Consider the following 23,785-nt stretch of genomic DNA (forward strand, 5'->3'; position numbering starts at 1 on the left):
CCAACAGATCATTACAGACTTGATGAGCTATCTTCCCTCATGTGTCTCTGTATATTAAAACCCACGCAGGCTCTCCTCCTGCCTTTCCACAAATGCAGCTGGGGCAAAGTGACAAACTTCACTCATTGCGCCGCAACTGAGATGCAGCCAATCTCTGCCACCCTTTGGGAAAACCCGGAGACTCCACGCTCTTGCCCGGAGACTCGGAAAATAGCATAAAATCCCTGAGTGTCCGGGATAAACCCGGATGTTTGGCAGGTATGCCTTGAAGCTCGCAGCCTCACGCGCCCCTAGCCCTAGGGCTCTGAGGCTCTGGGGCTCTGGGTCTCTGAGTCTCTGGGTCTCTGGGGCTCTGGGCCTCTGGGGCTCTGGGTCTCTGGGGCTCTGGGGCTCTGGGGCTCCCTGCCCGACATGACTAGGGATGGGGTTTCTCAGCCATGATTCGCTTTCTGATGATATTCCCCAGGCTTTGTCGTTGCCAAGCCCTGGTGCTGTTGCCATTAAAGGGCCCTCAACCATACCTGCCTACATTTCAAAATGGAAAACTCTATTTGCGTCACACGACACCCCGCCCACATCATCTGAAGACTCCGCCCACAACCACGCCCACTTTTGGCCACCAGCACCCCACCGAAAAATCTTTCTCCCTGTCCCTCGGGTTCACTAATTTAAATACTAATTGCGCCAACCCACCCATCTGTGTATCGCGTTGACATGCCTGGTGTGATTAGTTCATCTCAAGGCCTGCCTTTTCTCTTTCATTGTCCATTTTCTCCTCAACTTTTTAAATGTGTATTCTGAATTTCTACGCAAATGTTGCTTTAATAGGTCTATTCGTGTTTGAAGCTGTCAAAAACTGAAATCCTTATTTGGGCAGACCCCCTGCTAGAAATTAAATGAAAGGTGTTTTTTTTATTTATTAAACGGGAGCAGGGATAGAAATTCGCCACTGTGTGCAACTTTTAAATAATGTACTTTTTGCTATTAGAGTTCGTACAGGAAACAGCAATTGTTTTTTCTGCCTTTACATGAAACCACAAACTGAAGAATTTTCCAAGACTCCTTAGCAAGGAGGAGCTGGGGGTTCCAAAGAAGTTACTTTGCTCGAATCCTTTGTCATGTGGACCTTGAAGGCTAGCGTTCACACCCCACACCCCAGGTGTCCATAGCGATGGCCCATAAAGGACCCTTTGCCTCGAGCACACTGTCATGCAAAATGAACTGGAGGCAAAGCGCCCTTCCTCCAGAGAAACATGCAGCATCTTCAGTTGGTTAACTTGTCACCTTGTCTTTCACGTGAAACGAGGCTGCACGACATATCCACCCACCAATGTTACAGATTGAAGGGGCCTGTCATCAAACAGCCAGAAACCTAGAGACCCCATGCTCTTCCCCAGAGACCCGGAGAAGATCGTGGAAACCCTGAGCCTGCGGGCTAAACCCAGAGACTAGGCAGGAATGCCCTCAACCTTGCGGGCAGAGGCAGCCTCCACATTTTTAAAGGGCCTAGAGGACAGTTTTAAAAAGTGGGTCACGATTGATCGCCCAACACTGAATGCACTTCAAGAGCCTTCATGCCCACCATCAGTTGTGCATTTCGTTTGTGCACTATGGCCTCCATAATCCCATAGGCCGGCTCTCTGCTCCCAAATGTCTTGAAAACATTGAGAAAAAAGGTGAAACATAGGGGTCACTGTTGATAGGTTATTTGTCAGGGTAATTTATCCATGAATATGAGGCCACTATAGATTCGGCATAGCAAGCAAACCTGTCTCACTGTCTCACCAGGAAGTCGATGTGTTGCTTGCAGGCCTTACATAGATAGAGGCAGTCAGTGCAGTAACCTACTGCACTTTCAACTCCTCCCACTATGCCCTCTAGTAGGAGATCAAGTGGCTGCAAACATATTAGGCTTTCTTTGGCCCATTAGATCCATTGTACACTCCAATTCCAGATATTGGCTTGCAACACGGAATTTTTCAGCATCTTTTCGGTCCAGGAACAAGTCAAACAGTCTATTATTAGAAAGAACCCCAATGCCCTGGGGGCGGGGAGTAGTAGGGAGGGGTGGAGGGGATGAGATTACCCTTAATAGAGCTAATGTTTGGCATTGTTCTTTTCGATTGAATGTCTTAGCTCAATTGTGTCAGGCGATATAGATCAGGCAGAGTTCTTAAATGAGCACATGCTCTATTGTGTCTTTTTACATATTCGATCTAGGCTTATTGTGGAGATTTTATTATTAGAGGTGGAACAACTTTGGCCCTTGGGATATGACTTAACTGAAGCTTCTAGATCAATTATCTCTAGAAGTGGGCAGACAATAAGGAGGCCCGCTCAAGATATTAACAACGAAGTACCAGTGGTGTCTCTGCTTCAGATTATTTGTGAAAGATATGATTCTAAAGATAGAAGAATGATGCTAGGTGGTGCAGATGCTGGGAACTCCTGCATCAATGAGGAGAATTGGTCATGGGTGGCAGTTGTGCTTCAACCCAGTGTCACAAAAAGTTCGAGCAAATCCCTACCTTTAGTAAACACCATGTATTAATCGCTTCATGGAATATGAGGGGCTTTTTCACATTTGTTTCAATTGGGAAACTTCAATTGTAAAATGGATGATATATTTGTATTCAAGGAAGTGTTGCTTCTAGAGAAACCCCTTGTTGACAGATCTACATTATTTTTTAATGCAGCTATGGAACGTCCTTTTGGTCGGCCTTCTGCAGGACTTCTAGTGGGAGTATGCAATGAGGGTGCAATATCCGTCGCCTGCTGGTCTCATTCCTTTTGTGCAAGCAATTGAAATTACATGGGATGATAATAGCTACCCTAATCTTGGAGTTTCCCTACTGATCAACGTATATTGGAAACCTAAAAGCATTTCTCAAGAAGCTCTCTTTGATGGTATCGAAGAGATCCGTGATAAATGGCAGGACACACGTAAAACAAATAATATTCTGATTTGTGGTGACCTTAGTGCAACCTGCTAAGAGACTAATCAAGTGCCGTCTCCCGGTGCGAGAGGAAAGAAAGAAGCCCTACATCCTGGTATGGCTTGGATGTCGTTAATGCAAATGTGGGGCTTCAAAAGCTTATGGAAATATAAAAGGGGACATCCCGGCCAAACATACTTGTAGTCAGAAGGCTACATTGGACTCTATCTTTGCATCTGATGGCATTTTTCAAAGATGTAATTCCTTTGAGGTAAGGGATAACAGCCTGAGTGATCATTTGATACTCCATATGGATTAGTTTATTACAGGCCAGGAGCATGCAAATACGTCGTGTGTTAAAAATCTTGAGATAAACAGAGGATCTAATAGATTGATATGGATTACCAGAGAAATTTAAAAATGTAATAAGCTCATGGAGTATTCTCTGGGAGGCATAGATTTAGATAAACATTTTGCCTCCTGCAATTACACAAATGTATTGGTGGATTTTACAAGGTTCGTCGAAAGTCATTTATAAACTTAAACACATTTTTTACATAAAAATCCAAAGAGTAAAGTGAGCTCTACATGCGAGTTTGTGAGTGCTTTCCCCCTGCTTGTCATTACAGATCAAGTTAGAAAGCAAAAGATTGAAATTAGGTTACAAGAATTGGCTACGATCCTATGAAGGTGCCCTTATCCAGCGGGACTCTGAGAATATGCTTAGGGCACATGAGTCTAGGAACGTCGCATATTTTTGGAAACTTCTTGATTTTAATGACAGTTTTGAAGCCGCTCATCAAATGAATCCAATCGCTGAGAAGGTGTGCGTTGAACACGTTCAAAGTAGTTATTTCGTAGGCACTATTTCTGTCTATGATACAAATATACCTCAATTCTTACCATGGATACTGCCTTTTGATGTGCAGGATATCCACAGTTTGATCCTTAGAAGTAAAAATTCCAGGGCTCTGAGGCAGGATGGTCTTTCTAACGTAACTCTGAAGGGAAATCCAGTGGTATGGGAATCTATTTTATTTGCCATTTTCAATCATATATTAAACACCCGAGTGCTCCATAACTCATGGAAATATTCTTTTGTCATTCCTATTTATAAGAAGAGGGACAGATTAAATCTGCAGAACTACTGATTGATTGCACTTATGGATGTGCCTGGAAAATTATTTGCCTCCCTGGTTTTGGATCAACTATATAACTGGGCTTTCTGGAATGAGAAATGTGATATTTTCCCATCCGGTTTCATAAAGGGAATTGGGACTCCCCTTAATGAGTTCATGTTGAATCTCTTCAAAGAGATGGTGCTTAGGGATCTGGGGACGAACTGCAGCATATGTAGCTTTTGTGGACTTTGCCATGGCCTTCGTGGTTTAAACTGCTGAAATGGGGTTGCCTGCCCTTATGTTGTGGATATTATTAAAGCTCTCTATTCAAACACAACTATGCAGGTTAGACTAAAAAAAGACCTATTCCCATTCGTCCCCACAAAGCAGTGATTGAAACAATGATATGTATTGACTCCTATCCTTTTTTATCTGTTTATTTGCGACATCGGTGAAGCAATATTAGAAGCTAGATTTTTCCCTCTGCATTTGGGTACCTCTTCCATGAAATCGCTTGCTTGTGCAGATGATCTGGTGCTGATTGACCAGACCCTGATAGGGCTCCATAGGCAACCCAATATGTTGTAAGTGTATGTGAAGAATAACAATCTAAGTCTTAATACAACAAAAACAAACATTTTGATTGCAATATCATAAAAAGAGATCCAAGGTAAGCTTCAGGTGGCAGTTAAATCAAGCATGCTTGGAAGTAGTGCCCTCTTTTATATATTTAGGATTTACAATGAGCAGAGGGTGCAATAAACAAAAGGTGTTCTCCACGTTGAAGCAGAGGTCTGTGAGGCTGGCTTTGCAAGCTATCAGGATTAATGGCAGATTTGGATGCTTTTCTTGCTAACCAATGCTTAAGTTTTATAGATTGAAAGTGATGCCAAAATGTACCTATGGGCCAGAAATGTTTACGACTCCTAATGTTATACTCTGGTTTCATTTTGAAGGCCTATTTTGGGAAAGGGTCCTTTGTTTACCACCTGGAGTTCCTACTCCAATTATACGTTATGAACTGCCTCTCCTTTCCCTACAAGCACAGGTAGATTGGAAGACCCTCTCGCTGCTGAGAAAAATCTTATTAAGGATTCTTTGTTTGGTGTGATTAAAACATTGTACAATGACAGGAAAGATAAGACTTTGAATCTATGGTCTGATTATTGCCAATGTATACTGATCTCTAATGAGGTAACTATTGATATATTATTGTCAGCTCCTCTTGACCTTAAAAAGAGACTTTGGCGCAAGGACTGGATAAAAGCAATCAGTGAATGTAAAAAGTTCAGTTTGTTTACTTATATTACACTACAGGAAAAACCCTTCAACGCTGTGCCAGATTATCTAAAAAGATTCCCCAATGTGCACTGGAGGGATCAATTCCTCACCGCTCGGTTCAACTTATTCCCCACGAACGAGCTACTGGGAGCATGAACAAAAATTGTGAGACGTCTTAGGACTTGTCGGTTCTGTAAAGCTACCAATATAGTCGAAACACTTGAAAATCTAGTGGTGCAATGTAGTGACAGGAGTAATCCAATGCAAATGCATTTTTGTCGATTACTAGGGGAATTTAGATATTTGACTGTAGAAGAACTGTGGCATATCATGTTGCTGAGGCCACAAATTTCCCTGAAACTTCCGTTAGTTAGATTTTAAAAATGTGTTTTTCCTTCCAATATTTAGCACCTTTTTTTTTAATTGAACAAGACATTTTTTTATAGGACTAAACGCTGCCCATGTTGTTTAATATGCTACTTACTATTGAATAACCGATGGATTTCTTTTGTTTTTTTACTGTATTTTTTAAAAATGTCTGTTTCTTTCTAATTTGTATACTTTTTGGTCTTTTTATTGTTGTATAATTGTGTACTTTATTGTGAAAGGTTTGATTTCAAACCATAGCAGAATGTTTAAAAAATCACACACAATCCCAGATATTTAGTTTCACAAATAGACGCTGATCATGAGCAGGTGTAAGCCATAATTAAACTGAGCAGAGCACTCAAGTCTTTGGATCCCTCACATAAGGTACATTGATAGGGGCAGGGCAGGCTTCTGTCCTCTGCCACTGCAGTTTGTTGCTACTGCTTGTTAATGATTGCTTAAGCTTAAACACTCTGCTCTCACGAGTGAGATAAAGGATTTGCACGGCCCTGTTGCGCAATATATGTGCTTCGCCCCTAATTTGCATTTGTCTTGATATCACTTTATGTAAAATCATAGACACTGATACCAATTTGTTATACTCAAAGGCATGATGGGTAAGTTACATCACAAGAGGGTGCTAGGATTAAGGGAAGGGGCTTACCTCTGTGTTGTGCAATACTTGAAAAATCCCTTTGATAATTATATATGGAGCCACACTACTGTCAAACCATGATTGAGTTTTTTTTAATAGTTCACACTATGGAAATTATTAATTTTTGGGGACATTTTGGCAGGAAAGGTACATTGAACTAAAATGAGTTGCCCAGGATCACACACTTTAGCTAAAGCGTGTAATCATGGTTTGAACCCTGTCTGTGCTTTTGGCACTTGACCACACATCTTCTCAGCTTTGGTTGGTACGCATATGTAATTAATATTTGGCTTTCACGTGCTAAGAAATACTGTACAATAGAATTGGCATCGAAAGTACACAAATCACATACATTAACTAAACAGACAAATATGCTAATCCGTATAGATGCACGTAAACCAAGAGCATGGTTGTAGTTGTGCTTTCCCAGGCAATATGAGCAAAGTAATGTGAGCATTACAAATCTCCTGGGTGTGCTTCAAAGACTAAAAGACCCGCCTAAAGCGAGTATCATATGTTTAACTGCGTGTTGTTGCAATTTGGCACAGACATTCAGAATGCTTCGATGCAAGTTTGAACACCATTAACTAAAGTCGGTGGTTTAAAAAGCAGAGGTATATTTTGTGAGTTTAACTGTCTTGAAAAAAGCACGCATTTGAGTAAATAACTGGAGCTGTGTAGTGCGTTCACATGCAACTTCCCTTCTATCACAGTTACTTGGGGGACACTTTGTCAACCCTGCACGCCATCCTGCAACCACAGGGCATTTCATGATGCTCCAGTGTTTTGTAGGGGGCTGATGGGGAGTTGGCTGGGAGATTGACATTGCGGTGGCAACTGCTGCCTGTGTGGCACTCGTGGTCGCAGGGGCAAGGCCCTGTGCCTCTGTAGAAAGTGCCCATGTCTACGGCCCTGGGGGACAGGATCCCAGGTTGGCCTTTTTTGCTGGGACTCCACTCTCTTCCAGCATGTGATATTCTCCTTGGGACTTGCCGCGCACATCGGCGTCGTGCCTCCAGCAAAGGTATCCGAGCCGTTGGTAATCCGCGGAGAGAGCGCGCGCTACAATTAAATAACCCTGTCGGACACATGAGCAAATGCAGGAGGAATTCGAGGATAGAAACAAATCCTTTTAAAGGCTTGTTTTGTGCTGTGGAAACTTGTCCACCACGAAAAGGCTGTGTCTGTTTCAAAAAGAGAGCACTTTTGCAGCAACTAAACTATACCCTTGCTGTAAGCCCCCCTTCAGTGGTCTGAGTGTGTGCCGGTGTTAAAGGCTTTGCCCCGAGCAGGGCGTATGGGTGCCTGGGTAGCCGTTGTTCCCCCCCGACAGCCTGTGACCTGACCCAGTAATTCTGCAAACTTGACTTTTGCTTCTATGAATGACTGCTGACTTTTTTGAACCGAATGGCAACTTCGCCGAATTTGTTTTCTCAGATTTTGCCAATTCTTTTTATCACAAACAGCGGGGGACTCCCCGCACACCCCATTTCTACCCCAAATCCCCACCATTTTATACCTTACCCGAACTTACCATATTGCTGTAAGTGGTAAAGCAAAATCAGCAAACAAATGCGAGAAAACCGAATTCAGCAAAGTTGCCATTCGGCAAAAGTCAGCTAGACCTGACGCTGCTGCACACAACTCTACCTGACAGACAGTTCTGACCTCGAGACTCTAGGGCTTCCCGTGGCCATCCCACAACCAGACTTGCACTCATTCTAGTGCTTCTTCCAAGATATCAGAGACCACCATCACTAGGAAAGGCTGGTTAGGACGAGCTTTCTTATTGTCCCCTCTTTCTAGGCCAACATTCCGTCTGATCACTGCCTACCATTACACAGATACCCCAATCTACACAATCATAATACGGCTACCACAAACCCATTGCATATTTCCTATTGATTCCCCATGTCACAAGCCTATTCCTCGCCACGGCCATTTCTTCACTTCCCCTTTTCTTCTTCCTACACAGTCTACGATCTGGTTACCCTGGGGAGGGTCACAATACGCCACTTGCTCAAAGTGCTGGCGCTGTGAGACTACTATGGTGGTGATTGGCACAGTATATACGTGTTGTGGCATGGCATAGCACGTCAAGAAGGGGGAGTTTGTATTGAAGCATTTGTTTTTTTGGGGGGCTGTAAAGAGTGCTGCCTCTGGTATGTTTGATTTGAGCTTGCCTGTTGGGCGCCATAAGGCAATTGTGATGCTGCAGCGTCCCTTACCTAGCACTGCTTGCTGGCCCTAGAATAACAATGGGGGCTACGTGCGAGGGTGCAACTGCAGGTCCGGCTGACGATTCTCTTTCTTTTCAGCTATCCCCCGGTGGGAAGTCAGAGCTTGCGGGGGTGAGCCTAGGAGACTGGGTGCTCAGCATCGACGGCGAGAGCACCTCTTCCATGACGCACATCGAAGCACAGAACAAGATCCGCTCCTGCATCGACAAACTGGCCCTTAGTCTTAGCAGGTGAGTCTTCAGAGGGAGGGCATATTGTGGGGTTGGGTGACGTGACGATAGGTGTCTCAGAACTCTGCCCAAAGTCTGCCAGTCTCCCTCAGGGCCGGCCTTAGGGCAGGGCAGGCCGGGCGACCGCCTGGGGAGGCCTGCCCCCCGGGCGCTATTATCCACCTGCCACGCCAGGTCGGGGGAGTCTTTCAAAATGCTCCCCCTAGCTGGCGTAGTGGGGGAAGGCACGGCAGGCACCCTTTTGTTATTAAAGGCACTCGTGGGGTGAATTTAGTAACAATAGGGCACCTGCTCTTTGCCTCAGCACCCTATTCACATGATTACCTCCCTGCTCCGATGCGGGAGCGAGGTGGTTTGCATTAGAATAGGGTGTTCATGCATTAGCATGAGTGTCCTATTCCAGTGATTAAACCCCTGTGGGGCGCCGCCAATTCGGCCAGGGCACTGCTGCTGCTAAGGCCGACCCTGGTCTCCCTCATGCTGGCTACATAAGTCGCTTTTGGGGTGGGGGATCAGTGGGGCGCGGGGTCCGGCTCATATCCCATCACCAACAAACAGATCTTCATCCACGACAGTTAAGCCCCGAGGAGATACGCTGAGCCCATTCACAAGCCAGCTTAGGGAGATGAGTCCCAGATTGGGGTTGTCTGGTGGGCTCTGACCCGCAGGTGTATCAGATTCCCGATTTACACAATAGCCCCAAACCTGAACGCACGAGTCCATGGAGATAGTAGGCGGCACAGCGCCAGAACAGGTATAGTGAATGTGGGGAGGTAATAAGCAAGTGTTTTTTGGAGGGTGGGGGAGTATTGTTTGAGTAAGCGTTGCTTGGGATGCTCGTGTGGAAAGCAGAACTCCTCCGCACTCCCCGCCCCACCCCGTCAGCTTCTTCAGATTTTCAGCGTGGGGGCAGCTTCCATGAGGAGCACAGGTTCCATTTCGGGTTTTGTGACCTAGAGGTTTTGGTGCTTTACTGGTGGGGTAGTGGCGATGGTACCCCATGTCTGTGACTAAAGTTGGGAAGCCTTTTCCACCAAAGCAGACTCTGTCTTGAGTGGGGGTAACGCCAGTGCTCTGTGTGGTGGTAAAGCTACCACCAGTGAGGGGTGTTCTACTTCCTGTGTACCTGTGGCGACCTTTAGGCATTTTTGGGGGGATCACCCCACTAACCTTTGCTCTGTTTCTTGTTTCTTGCAGAGCCGCTCCACCTAAAGCACAGAAGGTAAGCGAATTCCCTTTCTCGTGCCAGGGTTATCACAGTGGGGAGGAAGCGAAGGGGGCTTGAATAAACACACAATTTCACCTGAATCTTCCACAGACAAGGCCACTTGCTTTTACTTTTGCAGTGTCATGTCGCACGGTGGCCTTTTCTGTGCAGCCCCCTGTGCTGTGCTGGGCTTTGGTAATGCATCACCAACTGCAGGGTCCTGAAGGAACTCACCTGGAGCCCCCACCCATGCCCGTCATAAGGGTTGCACATGCACTGCTCCAATAAGGACATGGCCTAACCAAACACGCACACCCCCTGATTATTGCCATTCCACCTATGCAGAAGAGGCCAGAGAAAGCTCCTTGCCCCTTCTACCTTACATTTCATTGGGGTGTTGTAGTGCCCCGTAGTTGTCTAACAATTTTCTAGAGTGACGTCAGGGGCACAGGGTCCCATCGGTCGTGTGGGTATGGTTGTAGGCTTTGGGACGCTGAGTCACTACCAGTCACTTGGGTTCAGTTTTTCACACGTGCAATGAGGGTGATAAACAGTGGTGGAAATGGAAAAAATGTAGCGGGGGATCCCACAAGGGTCGATGTAGGCGCAGTGTTTGGAGGAGGGGTGCAGAGTTCTGAGGAGGCGGAGTTCAGAAGAGGCAGTGCTGCTAGTTGAACTCCGATCAGCGGAAATAGTAAAAATGATATTTCAATCGCAGCATGCACTGTCCGTGTCAAAATGTATTTTGACATCCCAAACTACAAATAGCAGAATTCATTTGGAAAAGGTAACGATCACCGAGCCCGCAAAGCTGGGGGCTCCGTGAAAATTGCGTTTTCCAAATGGATTCTGCTTTGTGCGCTTTCTGCTCAGTCGTCACAGGGTCTTTGACCCTCGGCTAACCTGGGGGCTGCCTCAGTGATCTCATCTGCTCTGTGCGAGCGCACTGTGCACACAAGCTCTGTGTGCACAATGCGCTCGCACAGAGCAGATTAGGTCACAGAGGCGAGCCCCCCGGTTCGCCGAGGGTCTGCCTTGGCTCCTGATGCCTGTGTCATAGGTGGGGGGAGGGGCATAGCCAGAAGAGTGCTCATGGCGCCAATGTGCTGTGTGCGGCTCGGACCCCCACTCCCTACCGTAGCGCGGAAATATGAAGGGCTATTTGGCGCTGAGGCTAGCCGGATCCCGAGATCTGGATACACATCTGATGCCGGATCACGGATCTGGTGAGAGCCGTCCCATTGGCCAGCGCTGGTGATACACCTCGCTCCTGATGCCCAGGGGACCAGTGCTTCTGTTCACCCTTCCTCTCTCCAGGGATTTGTTTTCAGTTCCTAGATTGTCAAAACTTTGAACTGACTGCGATTCTTGGACCATCACCAGGGTTTAGAATGGGCTCAATCCAGCAGAGATGGTGTTTACTTTTCAAACTCTGCCTGTGCTGCGAGCCCAGGTTTGTGATGGAAGGGTACCTTTTTACCCCGGGTGAGCTCTGCCAGTGCCATTGACTCACATCCTGAGGCCCTTGCGGCATATGGCTAAACGGTGTGCAGAGCTTGGGGCACAAGGGCAGCTAATGTGAGGACATAGTGTGATGCAGATGGTGTACGAAGCTTGGGATAAGAGGAGAACATGCAGAGCTCAGGACACACTGAAGTGTAAGGACTTTGTGGCGCATGAGCAGTCTGAGGGGACTTGGGCACAGTGAATGAAAGTGCGAGGATTTTGGTACCCCGGGACAGTGTGAGGAGCTTGGGTGAAGTCACGTAGGCAGACTCTGTGAAGTAGCATTTGGACACGTTGATAATGTGGAGAGCTCTGCATGAACAGGCAGTGTAAGCAGCTTAGGGCCCATTGAATGCTGTGTGTGGAGTTTGCTGGGCATGGGCAGGCAGTGGGAGCTACAAAGTAGCATGGAGTTACAAAGGAGTGTGGGAACCCCCGCTACTGAGAACGAACCCTGTTCTATGGAATTTCTTCCACTCAGGAGGGTCTACAACCACGTTTGAGCTCACTGCACCCTTCAGAGGAGAAATATCCATTTGCATATCAGTCTGGTCCCACTCACAAGGGCAGTCCAGCACCAAAATGCTGGCCAGTTCTCCTCTGAACACGAGTGCCATCAGCAACCCCAGGCACCTGTTTCAGCCGTGTTGGGCCTCCTTGGTGAGGTCAAGTGGGAGTATGGAGCACAGGGAACATGAACACACCAATGCGAAGAACATGGAGTACACGGATAGAGAGTTCTGCGAGCTTAGGGGCACATGGACAGGCAGTGCGAGTTCACGGCACTCCCTTTCACATAGTTGTTTACACGCCACCTACCTCGAGTACTAAGAGCCTAGAGGGGATTCCATTCTCAACGTGGGCTAGAAAGGAACACCCTCTCTGTACATGTACTCGGCCTGCTGCAAGACTTGCGGCACGGTTTACACGCAGGGTTTACAAGATCCATCATCTCCTCTTGACTCAGTTGATGTGCAAGAGGTTATTAGGTCACTAGACAGACACATGAAGTCATCCCTCCCAGGCCTAGACTCGCGTCCTGTGCACCCGAGGCTCTCGTGCTAATCACACGTTACACACGCCCACACACTCTTGGAACTCGGCTTTTCCAGTATGGCGAGCCGGTGATGTCATGCTTTGCCATCTCATTGACTCACTCGCCTGGGGGCGCCGCTCATGAGCACCCGGGTAATCCCTTAGCCCCGCCCTCAGAGCACCGTGGAACGCTTGGAATGAGGTAGGTGAGGGCAGCTGCCCTCTCTGCCGTGGTCCTGAGCTGGGAGGTTGAGGTGCTCCAATGCCTTTCCATGGCAGGGCCCTCGCCCTAATGTTCCGGAAACTGTTCCGGAAACGTGGACGCACTTCCTAGCGCCGGGTGTTTCATGGATAGTTGCCCTGGGGTGTGAGGTCGTCTGTTCAGACTGGTTGCGGCTAGCCCAGCCTCTCCTCGCCGTCTACTCTCCTGCTGCCCCACCTGCTCTTCCCCTATTGTGCGTGTGTTATTTTTGTTCTTATTGTTTTTGGCTACCCTAATGTCTGCTGGGCTGGCTCAGCATAAACGTGAGCCACGGGTCAGAAAGCCACCTACGCACAACCTCAGCGGTCCCACCCTCCACCCGCCACAGAGGCTTATTCTGCAACAACTTCCACGCACACCTAACACACAAGGGCATGCCCTCCGCCTAACTGACACAGCGGCGCAACGGCCTCCACACACCGCTGCCTTGGGGCAGAGCTCCACACGGATCTAGCGACGTTGCGAAGGGCCACGGCCACCCATTAAAGGCCACTGCTGCAGGGTCGATCGTTGTCTTCCTCACCACCATGGTGATGTTTGTGGGGGGGGGTCAACACTCGCCCCACTTAGCTCTGCATGCCCCCCACAGCTCCCTTTCACGTGCTCCCCCATTCAGTCTCCCTCACTGATTGTGGGCTCCTGCCTGCAGGGCTGAAGCGTGACGCTCTGTGCGTTGGTCTAGGTGTGATGCTCTTTTGTGCATCGTGCTTCAGCTCAGTCATCTGCAGAACACAATTGTCTCCGGATCACACAGCACTGACGCAGGTGGTCATCTGGCACTGTGGACCGACCTATACATCACTGGCACAGCGCTCTTTCTTTAACAAACCGCTTGCACAGTAACTGTCTTCCTCACACCACTGTCTCATGAGCGTATTCCCCACCCGCCACTGGCAGAAGGGCGATCCACCCCACATCACTGAGCTGTGACTTCCTTCTCCACACATCACTGAGCCAAAGGACAGCCGGTCCGAACACAACGCAATGACCCACCTTCTACCACCCTGACACATGGGTCTGTCCTCCACAAGTTACTGACATAAGGACTCGTACTCCACACTCTCTTTTCATAGAGGTGCGTCCTTCTCACACCGCTGAAGGGAGGCCCACGACCACAAAACTCGCATCACTGCTGGCTCCTGCGTTCACCCCATTGCCCATCCACAGCCACCCTGAAAGCTCATTTGCACCTGGAACACTCAGCTTGGTGATGCAGTTCCAATGATGTTCGACTGCAGAGGAAACGTTGGAGCGAGATCTTTTAGGACAGGCAACCCTTGTGTTTGTGCTTGGTGTCACCTGCCACCCAAAGGGGATTATGTGTTCTTCTCTGTCGCGCGAATTTCTCTTAAGTGGCCTATTCATTAACAATTCATGAAGCAGAATGTTACCATAAAAGTGGGTTCCCTCAAGAGACATGATGGCTGCTGGAGGGGTCCACTCGTTGGTCGTACCACACTTGAGCCTTTGTGTGATGCTGGCTCTCGCTCGGCTCTGGCAGAGAAGCAGCATTTCTCTGTGATGCATGTATGATAGACCCTACTACACACGACTGCTTTTTTGCTTGATAATGCTGTGAATTTGAATTGTATGTGTGTGTGTGTGAAGAATTTTGGGATTTGTGCATGAAGGAGGGTCCTCGTTCTTGCTAATACGCGAGCACGCCTTGATATGCCTTTTTTCCTGTGTTTCTTGCATTTTTCTGCATGCTGCCCGGATTGTATTTTGTGTGTGTTTTCTCCCCAGGACCTGCACTCGCTCGACTCCCAAGCTCCGAAGTATAACTTTGCCCCCAGCACGGCCCTGAACAAAACTGCACAGCCCTTTGGTGCAGGGACTGGCCAGGAGAGCTCCCCACCGGGCCTGGTGACCAAGTCTGTGATGTACACCCCCCCGGCGCCCAGCTATGGCGTGAATCCCACCTCTCGAATGCAGCATCACAACGGGTATGTCAGAGTGCACCACTGGTACAAAGGGGAGTCTGGAACTGTGTAGGTATTGTAGCGCAGAGAGGGCAGTGCAGTGCTTGGCTTGAGGTCAAGATGATGAACTCTGAGGGAAGGGCTGGAAATACAAAACATGCTTTGTAACAAAACCAGTGACAAAAGAGGTCCACGTTGAAGAAAACGTATTGATGACAATCATGATAGGACCTGGAAAATATTACCAGTGAAACATGTAACCTACCATCCTTGAAGAAAAGGCGCAGATTAAACACTCACTTCTGCATGTGGAATTCCCTGAGGGGCAGGCTGAGCCCTTCATCCTTTCGAGGTCGATACATTAAATAACTTTGAATTGGGTAATAAGAGCAGTTATTATTTCAGTGCTTGGAATCCGCATAAATCCAGGCCTAAAAATAGGATGTCATCATTACTATCCAAACTCATTATAAACCAAAATATCCTGCAAGCAAGAACAGCAGTTGTCAAATTGCATACATGGAAAAAATTAAAGATAGTACATTGGCAAGTACTACCAACAGTATGTAGATAGCATACCAGCAACTATTATCAATATAACAATCACTACCACATCAGGGGGCGTATATGTTACTGGCCCAGCGTGCCCTCCAACAAGGGAGGATAGCTAATGCTCTTTATTTTTTCAAGGGAGACTGGCCCTGCGTATATTGTACAAAGCCAATCTCTTGAGGAAAAAAAAACAAGATGGCCGCAGCGGGACACTGGCAGTTGTCACCCACATTTCCAGCCACCTGCTTGTCTGAGCGCCCTTTCCGTGGTGCGAATAATAAATACGTCTCATGGATTCCTTCCTCCCAGAATATCCTCATCTTAGATCTCTATTTTACAGCACCAGCTGCCTTCGGAAACATTTTTAGTCACCCGGCAGTGCCGTGTAGATCTGCTTCGGCTCTGCTCAAGTCCACTGCGGTCTGATGGCGTCGGACATGATGCTAGACACAGAATATATGGAGCCGTTGGTGCACCATGACTTTGGTTCTTTTTTCTGAGCACTCAGTATACTACTCAGGAACGCTATACTTTTTATATTCGAATTCCTATTGTAGTGTGCCTAATCCCAAGGTAGGCTTCAGGCCTGTAGAAACTGCTCGAGGCAGACGCCTGTCACCAACCCCCACATAGTCTGTCTACTGCTTGAGGCAGCTACCTGATATGTAGGATTGTTATTTATGGCAAGTGTTATCAGCGACATATATCATACCTGCAGAAAAGTCATACCGGCAATTATCTTGCAGCTTGTGTAACTCCGCCCACCAGTCATTGTCATGATCCAACATTCTGATTGTGTTCTGGCAGGTCAATATCTGCTTGGAAGATGCTTTGGGGGAAACACATTTCTGGCATATACCTGTGGGAGGAGATGCTTCTTTTCCTCTGAGCATGTTGATACTTTGCCGGTGTTAGAAGTGGAAATTGCCTGTAACTGAAGGAGGGATCAAAGTTAAAGGGCCAACTGCTCCTGAGGCTGGAGAAATTGCTGTTTATCCCTTTGGCCATTTGATAATGCTGCATGTAGGAAGAAGGCGTCCGGGGTGTGGTTGTCACTATGTCCTTAGACAAGTGGCGTAAACGAGCAGCAATGCAGCCTAAAGGCAATGCCTCTTGATGAAAGATAACTCTCTAAGCAAAGTACCCCTAACTCCCCATTCTGTCTTCTCTACTGGCACCACTTGCAGCTGGCCATGAAAAGAAGCAGAAGTTTCTCAGGTCTTAACTTGCCATTGTAAACAGACTCTTGCCTATGACGGGTGTCAATTTACAATAAAATGACAAAGCTGGCGAGTACAATTCCTGGGTAGTTCTCAGTAGCTTCTCCTCTGGAACCTTCATCCCATTAGCCATTACCTACCCGGAGGTGCCATCTACCTTGCACAATATTGCTTAATGGTTAATGAGACAGTTGTGTGTTCTCTGTTAATTCCATAAGGGGATGCTTTTAACTACAACTCCCTTGATCCCCCACTATTAACTATGCTGGCTAGGCCTGATGGGAGTTGTAGTCCAAAACATCTACCTAAGCAAAGGCTGCAGACCTATGGTGTAGTATAAAACCTTTTCTGAGGATTATCTGTTTAGATGGAAAGCTTTACATAGGCTCCATCTAGTTGTTCCTTACGAGTATTGCATCTTTTTTTTTCTATTCGAATTCTAAAAGGGGGCATTGATAGGGCCGTTCCTGTCCAACCATCCCTATCTGGTGTGTGTACATACGGGTACAGGTGATCCCTCACATGTCGTCGGGGGAGCCAAAGGTTTCAACCCAATATCCTAGCCTAAAACCATGTATATTTGTATTCTGTATTTTACATGAACAAAATACAGTTCCCCCTACATAATTCGGCCAGGAAGGCAACAAGGTTCAATTTTTGCAAAGGTTATTTTAATTCAAGATTAAACTATCTGATTTACAATATGTAGAATAATATTCTGTCAACTGTTCATTATGAGGATACTAAAGGTCACCGAGCTTCAGGCCAAGTGCTTTAGACAGGCACCTAGTACCAAGGAGACTTAACATCCCTACAATGTACGTTTTGGGTATGTGTTATTCTTTATAATACCAAACCGAAGAGCCAAAAACATGCCCATTTCCTTTGCTATTGTCCAAAATAGAAATGCAGTTCTGAGATTCCAACAAGCATTGTAAGAGACGAGACGACCAGACTGCAGTATGTACAACTACGTTTGGTATTTTCTACTTTTTGTTAATTGTTAGTGTTTGTGCACACATAAATAAATGAGTTCAGCTACACTACCAAACCAATCAAAGACCAGCAAACAAATTAAGCATTTCCTTGGGGCTCACACAAGAAACAGGTTGGTTTCTTCTGATCTTATCCAAGAAGGAAGGACATTTTCAGGGAGAAAATGGGGTGTAATCTAGGCTATTTTAAACGAGGACATTATTGATTTTACTAACATTATAAACAGCTCTTTTTGAAAATGTACACTGTTCATTTCCAGTATACATTGTAGTCATATTAAGAACTTTACACTTGTCTTATTAACAAAGCACATAATGTAAATGAAAACAATATCAATATTAGCACACCCACAGACTTCACAGGCCAGTGTGCGTTACCGGATCAGGAAAGCCTGTAGAACATGTTTTTATTGCTTGTGCCACCCCAAGTTTATATCTAGGGTGCCATGATGAAATTAATTTGCATGAAATAACAGACTACGACACACACACAAAGAAAAAATCCTCACTGAAGATGGCCACCATGAAAGTGAGTAGCCCCTCTTTCATTCCATGCTGGCCTGGGCGGGAGATGATGTGAGGTGTGGCCTGTTGTGGCTGCACCACTATGTAGCGAAGTAAGTGTGGGCCAGCGAGGGTGTGGTCGGGGGCAGTGGAGCGAATGGTGGAAGCAGATGGTAGAGACAATGATGACGGCGGGCAGGTGCGAGCAGCATGTGGCTTGCTCTGAACCTGGACTTGGATTGTTGGATGGGTTGGCGCATCCGCCCGGGGCGCTAATAACCATTTCAATTATTTCCTATTGTACTTTTTTTAAAAATACCTATAAGAGAAAATTGACAAATAGCACCAATAAGAGTTTCTGGCTCTCTGTCTATAATCAAAGAACATTTTGGGAACAGGAAAGTAACCAAAGAGCTTCATGTTTGACCAATATGTCCATTAGAAAAGCGACGCATGATTGAATCACTAAGTAAATAATGCACCCTGGCCTCGGTGCTCCTTTAATTTTTTACTACCCTCACCCTAACATGAACATATTTGTAACCCTGAACCATGTACACACACATTTACACTGTTTCAGTGCTTTGATGTGAGAATAACACGGCTGTGACATCTGTCTATGAAATGGGGTAAGCAATGCAGGAGGGGGGAAGGCACAGTGGATCAACATTATACAAATCCTCCTTTGCTGGATTTTAGAAAAGGAGTGGCTGAGAGGATATCCATGTTCAGAGTATGGATAGCTGTGCACATACCCTTTGCACACGCATCCTTTAAAGAATAATGTGAATAGGATTCTGAACAGTAAATCATATATGGGATAAAGGACCATCCACAATGTCTCATATGGATATTGCAAGTCACGGATGATGTCGGTGACAAAATGGAAGAACCTTTCACAAGGTCTCCCATTACAAGACGTACAAGATTCTTTTTACAATATGGTACAGGGCATTGCATCTTTTTTTAATTCATGACTGCAACATAATTTCCTTTTGTGCTTTGACTCTTGCATACTCTAAGGCAAGAGATCGAGCAGTTGTTCATGCATATACTCAAGGTAGACTCTATTCAGAGTAAAAAATATAACATGCAGCTTGTAATGTGTTGCAAAAAAGTGTAAGCATTTGAATCCAATGCAGTTAAAAGACGTTTTGTGGTTGAAAATAAGCAATGACATGCAGATAGATGTGTGCTGGCCTGTGTTAAGGTAAATATGCTACCATAAACAATTACTCATCAATTAACATCTGTAAAGTGATGTGTTGGAGTGATTCAATACATTTATTAAGCACCTGGTGGCAGTGGCACTGATGCCGATTTCTCAACGACTGCTGGCCCCAAAATGGCCCAACACACCGAGTTCTATGTGTCACCCCATTCCAGGGCCAAAACTCAGCCACAGAGGGCTGCTATAACCCCCCCACGCCTCACCAGGTTACGTAACCATGGGGCAGGGGGGGAGGAACGGGTAAGGGGCAAAGGGGTCTATGAAATGGGGTAAGCAATGCAGGAGGGGGAGGGAGGAAGACACAGTGGAATAACTTTACACAAAGCCTTCTTTCCATATTGGTCTGACCTTTCGCCTGGGGATTTGGTCTTGTGGTCATCAACATATTCCAGATCATCCAAAAGGGGCCGTCCAGAGGCCGGGGGATTTCCTCATCTTGTCCTTCAACAGGTCAAACCTTCACCACCCTTCCACGTGACCCTATGGGTACACGCCATGGCTCCTTCACCCTTATCCAGTGTCCTGGTTCTATCCCAATCTCTCTGACTGCATATCTGGCATCGTGATAGGTCTTGTAATTCAGCTGGTTCTGTTTTATTCTGTCCAATAACTTCCATGTGTTGATTCTCGTCTCCTTATCCTTATGGCCTCAAGGCAGGTGGCCTGTCCCCCCCTCATCGAAGTGAAAGGTTTCCTCCACTTGCTAGAATGGGGCGTCAGCCTGTATGCACACAAGGCTTCATGGAGGATTTGCTCCAAATCCAGATAGATCGCCAGGGTCAATTGGATGCTGCCCTTGATGAATTGGTTCATTCGCCCTACCATCCCTTTTGATTTGGGATGGAACAGGGCTCTTCTCTATGATTGAACACTGTATTTCAAAAGGAAGGTACGCCTCTCATAGGAGCCACATTGTACACCATTGTCCCATGCTGGGGATTCGAACCCGAGCCCTGCGGGTCTGCAGGTGACAAGCCAGTGTCATACGTGCTTGATTTCTTTTGTTTCATTCAATAGACTGCTTGACACATAAAGCCTGTTGCATCCTTTATGTGTCAAGTAGTATATTGAATGAAACTAAAGAAACCCGGCATCTCCAAAATAGCACACTGCGATGTGACACTACAGGGCTTGGGTCCGAATCCCCAGCATGGGACAGTAAAACAAGTGTCTTTTCTCGCTGTCGGGTTGCTCTTTTATTATTGTCCTTTACTGGGGGTTCGAACCTAACCCCTGCTGCTAACAATGCACTGTTGCATCAAACTGTGCTTATTCATAGGTGCTCAATATTGTTTGTTTCGTTTATACGTCAAGCAGTCTATTGAATGAAACAAAACCGAACCTAAGCCCTGCCAGTGAAAAGCCAGTGTCACATAGCACTGTGCTAATTCGTAGGTGCTGTATTTCCTTTGTTTCATTCAATAGACCGCTTGACAAATAAAGTCAAGCGGTCTATTGAATGAAATCAAAGAAATCCAACATCTCCGAAATAGCACAGTGCCACGTGACACTTCCCCAGCATGTGACAATAAAAAAAAAGTGACTTTGGTTGGTCGTGGGGTGGTTGGAGCCAAGGGAGCCCCTGCAAAGTTCAAGATACTGCCCCGGCCCACCTAAAGCCCTGGGCCTAACCAATAATGACAGAGAGCACAGAGTAGCAAAGGAACACGCTCCATTAATTTCCTAGCTCCATATTACTATTGTGATGTAATTTCTCCTGAGCCAATACTCTCCCTCCCTCACCGATCCTGTCTTTAAGGCCTCCCACATAATGATGTGGGGTGCAGTGTTACAATATGCAGACATTACAGCTCTCATGCTGTTCTAGTTTGGAGAGTCTGAAGAGTAGAGATTGGCAGAGCTGAGGCTTGATATGCGTGAACCCCTTCCCCCTTGTGTAAAGGCTTCTGACTAAACCAAGGCAGCGATGCTGTCTGTGTCATTTCCCTGTCCCCTATCCCGATCATGTGCAAATATTGGCACCTAGGGGCGAGAACTACAAATGCACTTCTTTGTTTGCCATGTGGTTCTTGGAATGTACAGGCTGCCACCGGGTGCTGGTTGCCCCTTCTTCTGCCCACTTCATCCTCTATTAAATATTCCCACTGGCTGGTGGCTATAATTTTGTGCAAGCCAGGTCTCATTCCTTAGATCTTTTCCAAGTGTAGACCATCTTGGTGAAAAGAAGCAACAACAGGCATTCGCCTTTATCACTTAGCGATGAAAACACCTCTCCTGTACCCTGTCTCGGGAGGATAGCTCAGCGGCAACGTTCTCGCCTTGGTAGCAAGACGACGAAACCTCTGTGTATTAACCGTGTTATAAAGAACCTATCATATCATATCATACCCTGCACCTATAAGCAGATCTTCTCCCTTTACAGAAGCAGGTTAGGATTTTTCTCATTCTCCTCCTTTACAGACACTCTCCACATTCCCGTCTTCAACTGCCTTTCTGCCACGTAATGGTGGGTGGGTTCTCACTTTCTTTATCTTAATCCTGCAAAAACAGAGATACCTTTCTTTACTGGTAGCGCTCAACCACTCTATCTTTCATTCCTGCTTCTTCCCTCCCTTTCTTGAATCAGCTAGAAACCTTGCTGTTATCTTTCATGCCTCTTGATCTTTCTCTTCACATGTATCTAGCACTGCTTGTGTCTACCGTTTTCATCTCTGTAATATCCGTCATGCTATTTCTTTCTTATCTCTCCAGGCTACCAAACTTGTTATCATATCTTTTAACTTTTCCCGTATTGAATATTTCGCCACACGTTATGATTTATATCTGAAAGAGAATGAGTTGGATAAAGCATGCAATATCAAAAGAAGAATGCCAGGCATTCTCTAGATGGCCTTCTCCAAATTAATATTGCTCTATTGTTGAAACATGTTAATTGTCCTAAATCTCGGCGTCTGCTGATGCATATTTGCCCACACACTGGCTAAAGCATGAATTGGCCACCACGTTGACTTGTAGGATCTCTTCTGCAGTATGAGGAGCTGTTCCACACACCGCTCTTTTCACTTTTTATACTCACTTTTTGACGTCAACTTGAACATGACATGGGGCATGCTATGATTGATGGGTCCCGGCCTGCCCACAACCCTTCCCTGAGGCCTAAGCAAGCCTGAGTTCCTCAAAAACAGGGTAGATGGGCCAAGGCAACACAAGAAAGAATAGACAATGACACTCATAAAACAAACTTAATTTACAACCCACGACAATTAAGAACTAGAACACAGTAACGGGGCATGCAATTGCCATTTATCGCCCAATTGTGTTATCAGGGCACCATTAATACAATAAAAGATAGCGCAGTTGATGAACCTTCCAAATCTCAGATTTCTTAGCTACACAAAGTAGTGTTAGGCATTCTTTCAGCTTGGGTTGACAGATGATGTGTGCGGAGCATAGAAGAGCAGTGAACCAAGACACAGTTTTCATCTTCAGGAATGAAAAACAAAAGAGAGACAGACTTTTGTGTCTGCAGGGGCTGATAAACACAAGAACAACCCACCACACCACAGAGCACCTCCCCCAGACCAGTGACCTGAAAAACAATTTTTGGTGTCCTGTACGGTCGTGCGTGGAGCAACGTGTCACGGGAACAGGGCAGTCACCGCCTTCCAACACCAAAATAACTTGTCTTTGGAAAATGCTGCGCAGGCCCGGGGCCCTTATGCTCTGCTTTTTCTGACGAGTAATCCATTTTAGCAACACTTGACTGTTGGTGGGAGGCCGGCTGCCAAAATGGCGACCAGTGCAAGGAACAGACTTGCAGCTCACAGGTCATGATAGGCTTACCTATAGCAGAAAGAGCGTGGACTGGCCAATAAGCATAAAGCACAACCACATGTTTTCCTGTATGGTTCAGCGACGGTGCAAGCTGAATGGCTTGTACTCATTATCTCCCTGAACCCCCTTCCAACATGTCACATCAGACATCTTGCATACTAGTCTCCCCATACACTCTTTGGGATGATGTCCACTTCCATTGGGAGTAGCCAGAGGGTTCCTGCCTCACCCTAACGCACCCCTGTCCTCAGGCTTCCTAATATCACACATGATAGGGAGAGAAACCACTACGAAGCCAAGTGGCTCTGAAATAACGCGGCATCACCAGTTGTGTTCTTCTGTGAAAGGGTTTTGCCCGATAGCCTTTTCCCCTACCTCATGTGCTGTGGATGCAAATATTGCATGCTGCCACAAATCCCACCGGCAGCTTGAGTGAGGCCTTGTGTTAGCAAGCTGTGTTCATCTGTATCCACATAGTTTCATTTTTTAGAAGTGAACATGTATTGTGTATTTTGGTAAATATGAGGGCCATTCCTATGTGATTGCCACAATGTCATTTTTGAAAGCACTGTTGGGTGCAAGAATGTGTCGCTCGGAATTCCCTGTCCTAAAGCATACACACATCTGTAGCACCTGGGCCCTTATGGTCATGTTAAATTGACATTATTTAAGCACACTTTTCTAGATATAGACCTTGGCAGCAGCCAGATACTGATGGCTGGAA

The 23,785-nt window shown here is 46.4% G+C and overlaps 1 protein-coding gene across 1 annotated transcript in view; it reads left to right on the forward strand.

The window, feature by feature from the left end:
• Positions 1-23,785, forward strand: part of PDLIM7 (PDZ and LIM domain 7) — a 258,069-nt gene that overhangs the window by 126,833 nt on the left and 107,451 nt on the right. The window contains exons 3-5 of the mRNA XM_069651514.1: positions 8,681-8,832; positions 10,030-10,054; positions 14,589-14,788. Coding sequence (XP_069507615.1) covers positions 8,681-8,832; positions 10,030-10,054; positions 14,589-14,788 — 377 coding nt within the window. The remainder of the gene's footprint in view (positions 1-8,680; positions 8,833-10,029; positions 10,055-14,588; positions 14,789-23,785) is intronic.

Source organism: Ambystoma mexicanum, chromosome 3p (assembly GCF_040938575.1).
Source record: "Ambystoma mexicanum isolate Mex_15411 chromosome 3p, UKY_AmexF1_1, whole genome shotgun sequence".
Classification (NCBI taxonomy): Eukaryota; Metazoa; Chordata; class Amphibia; order Caudata; family Ambystomatidae; genus Ambystoma; species Ambystoma mexicanum.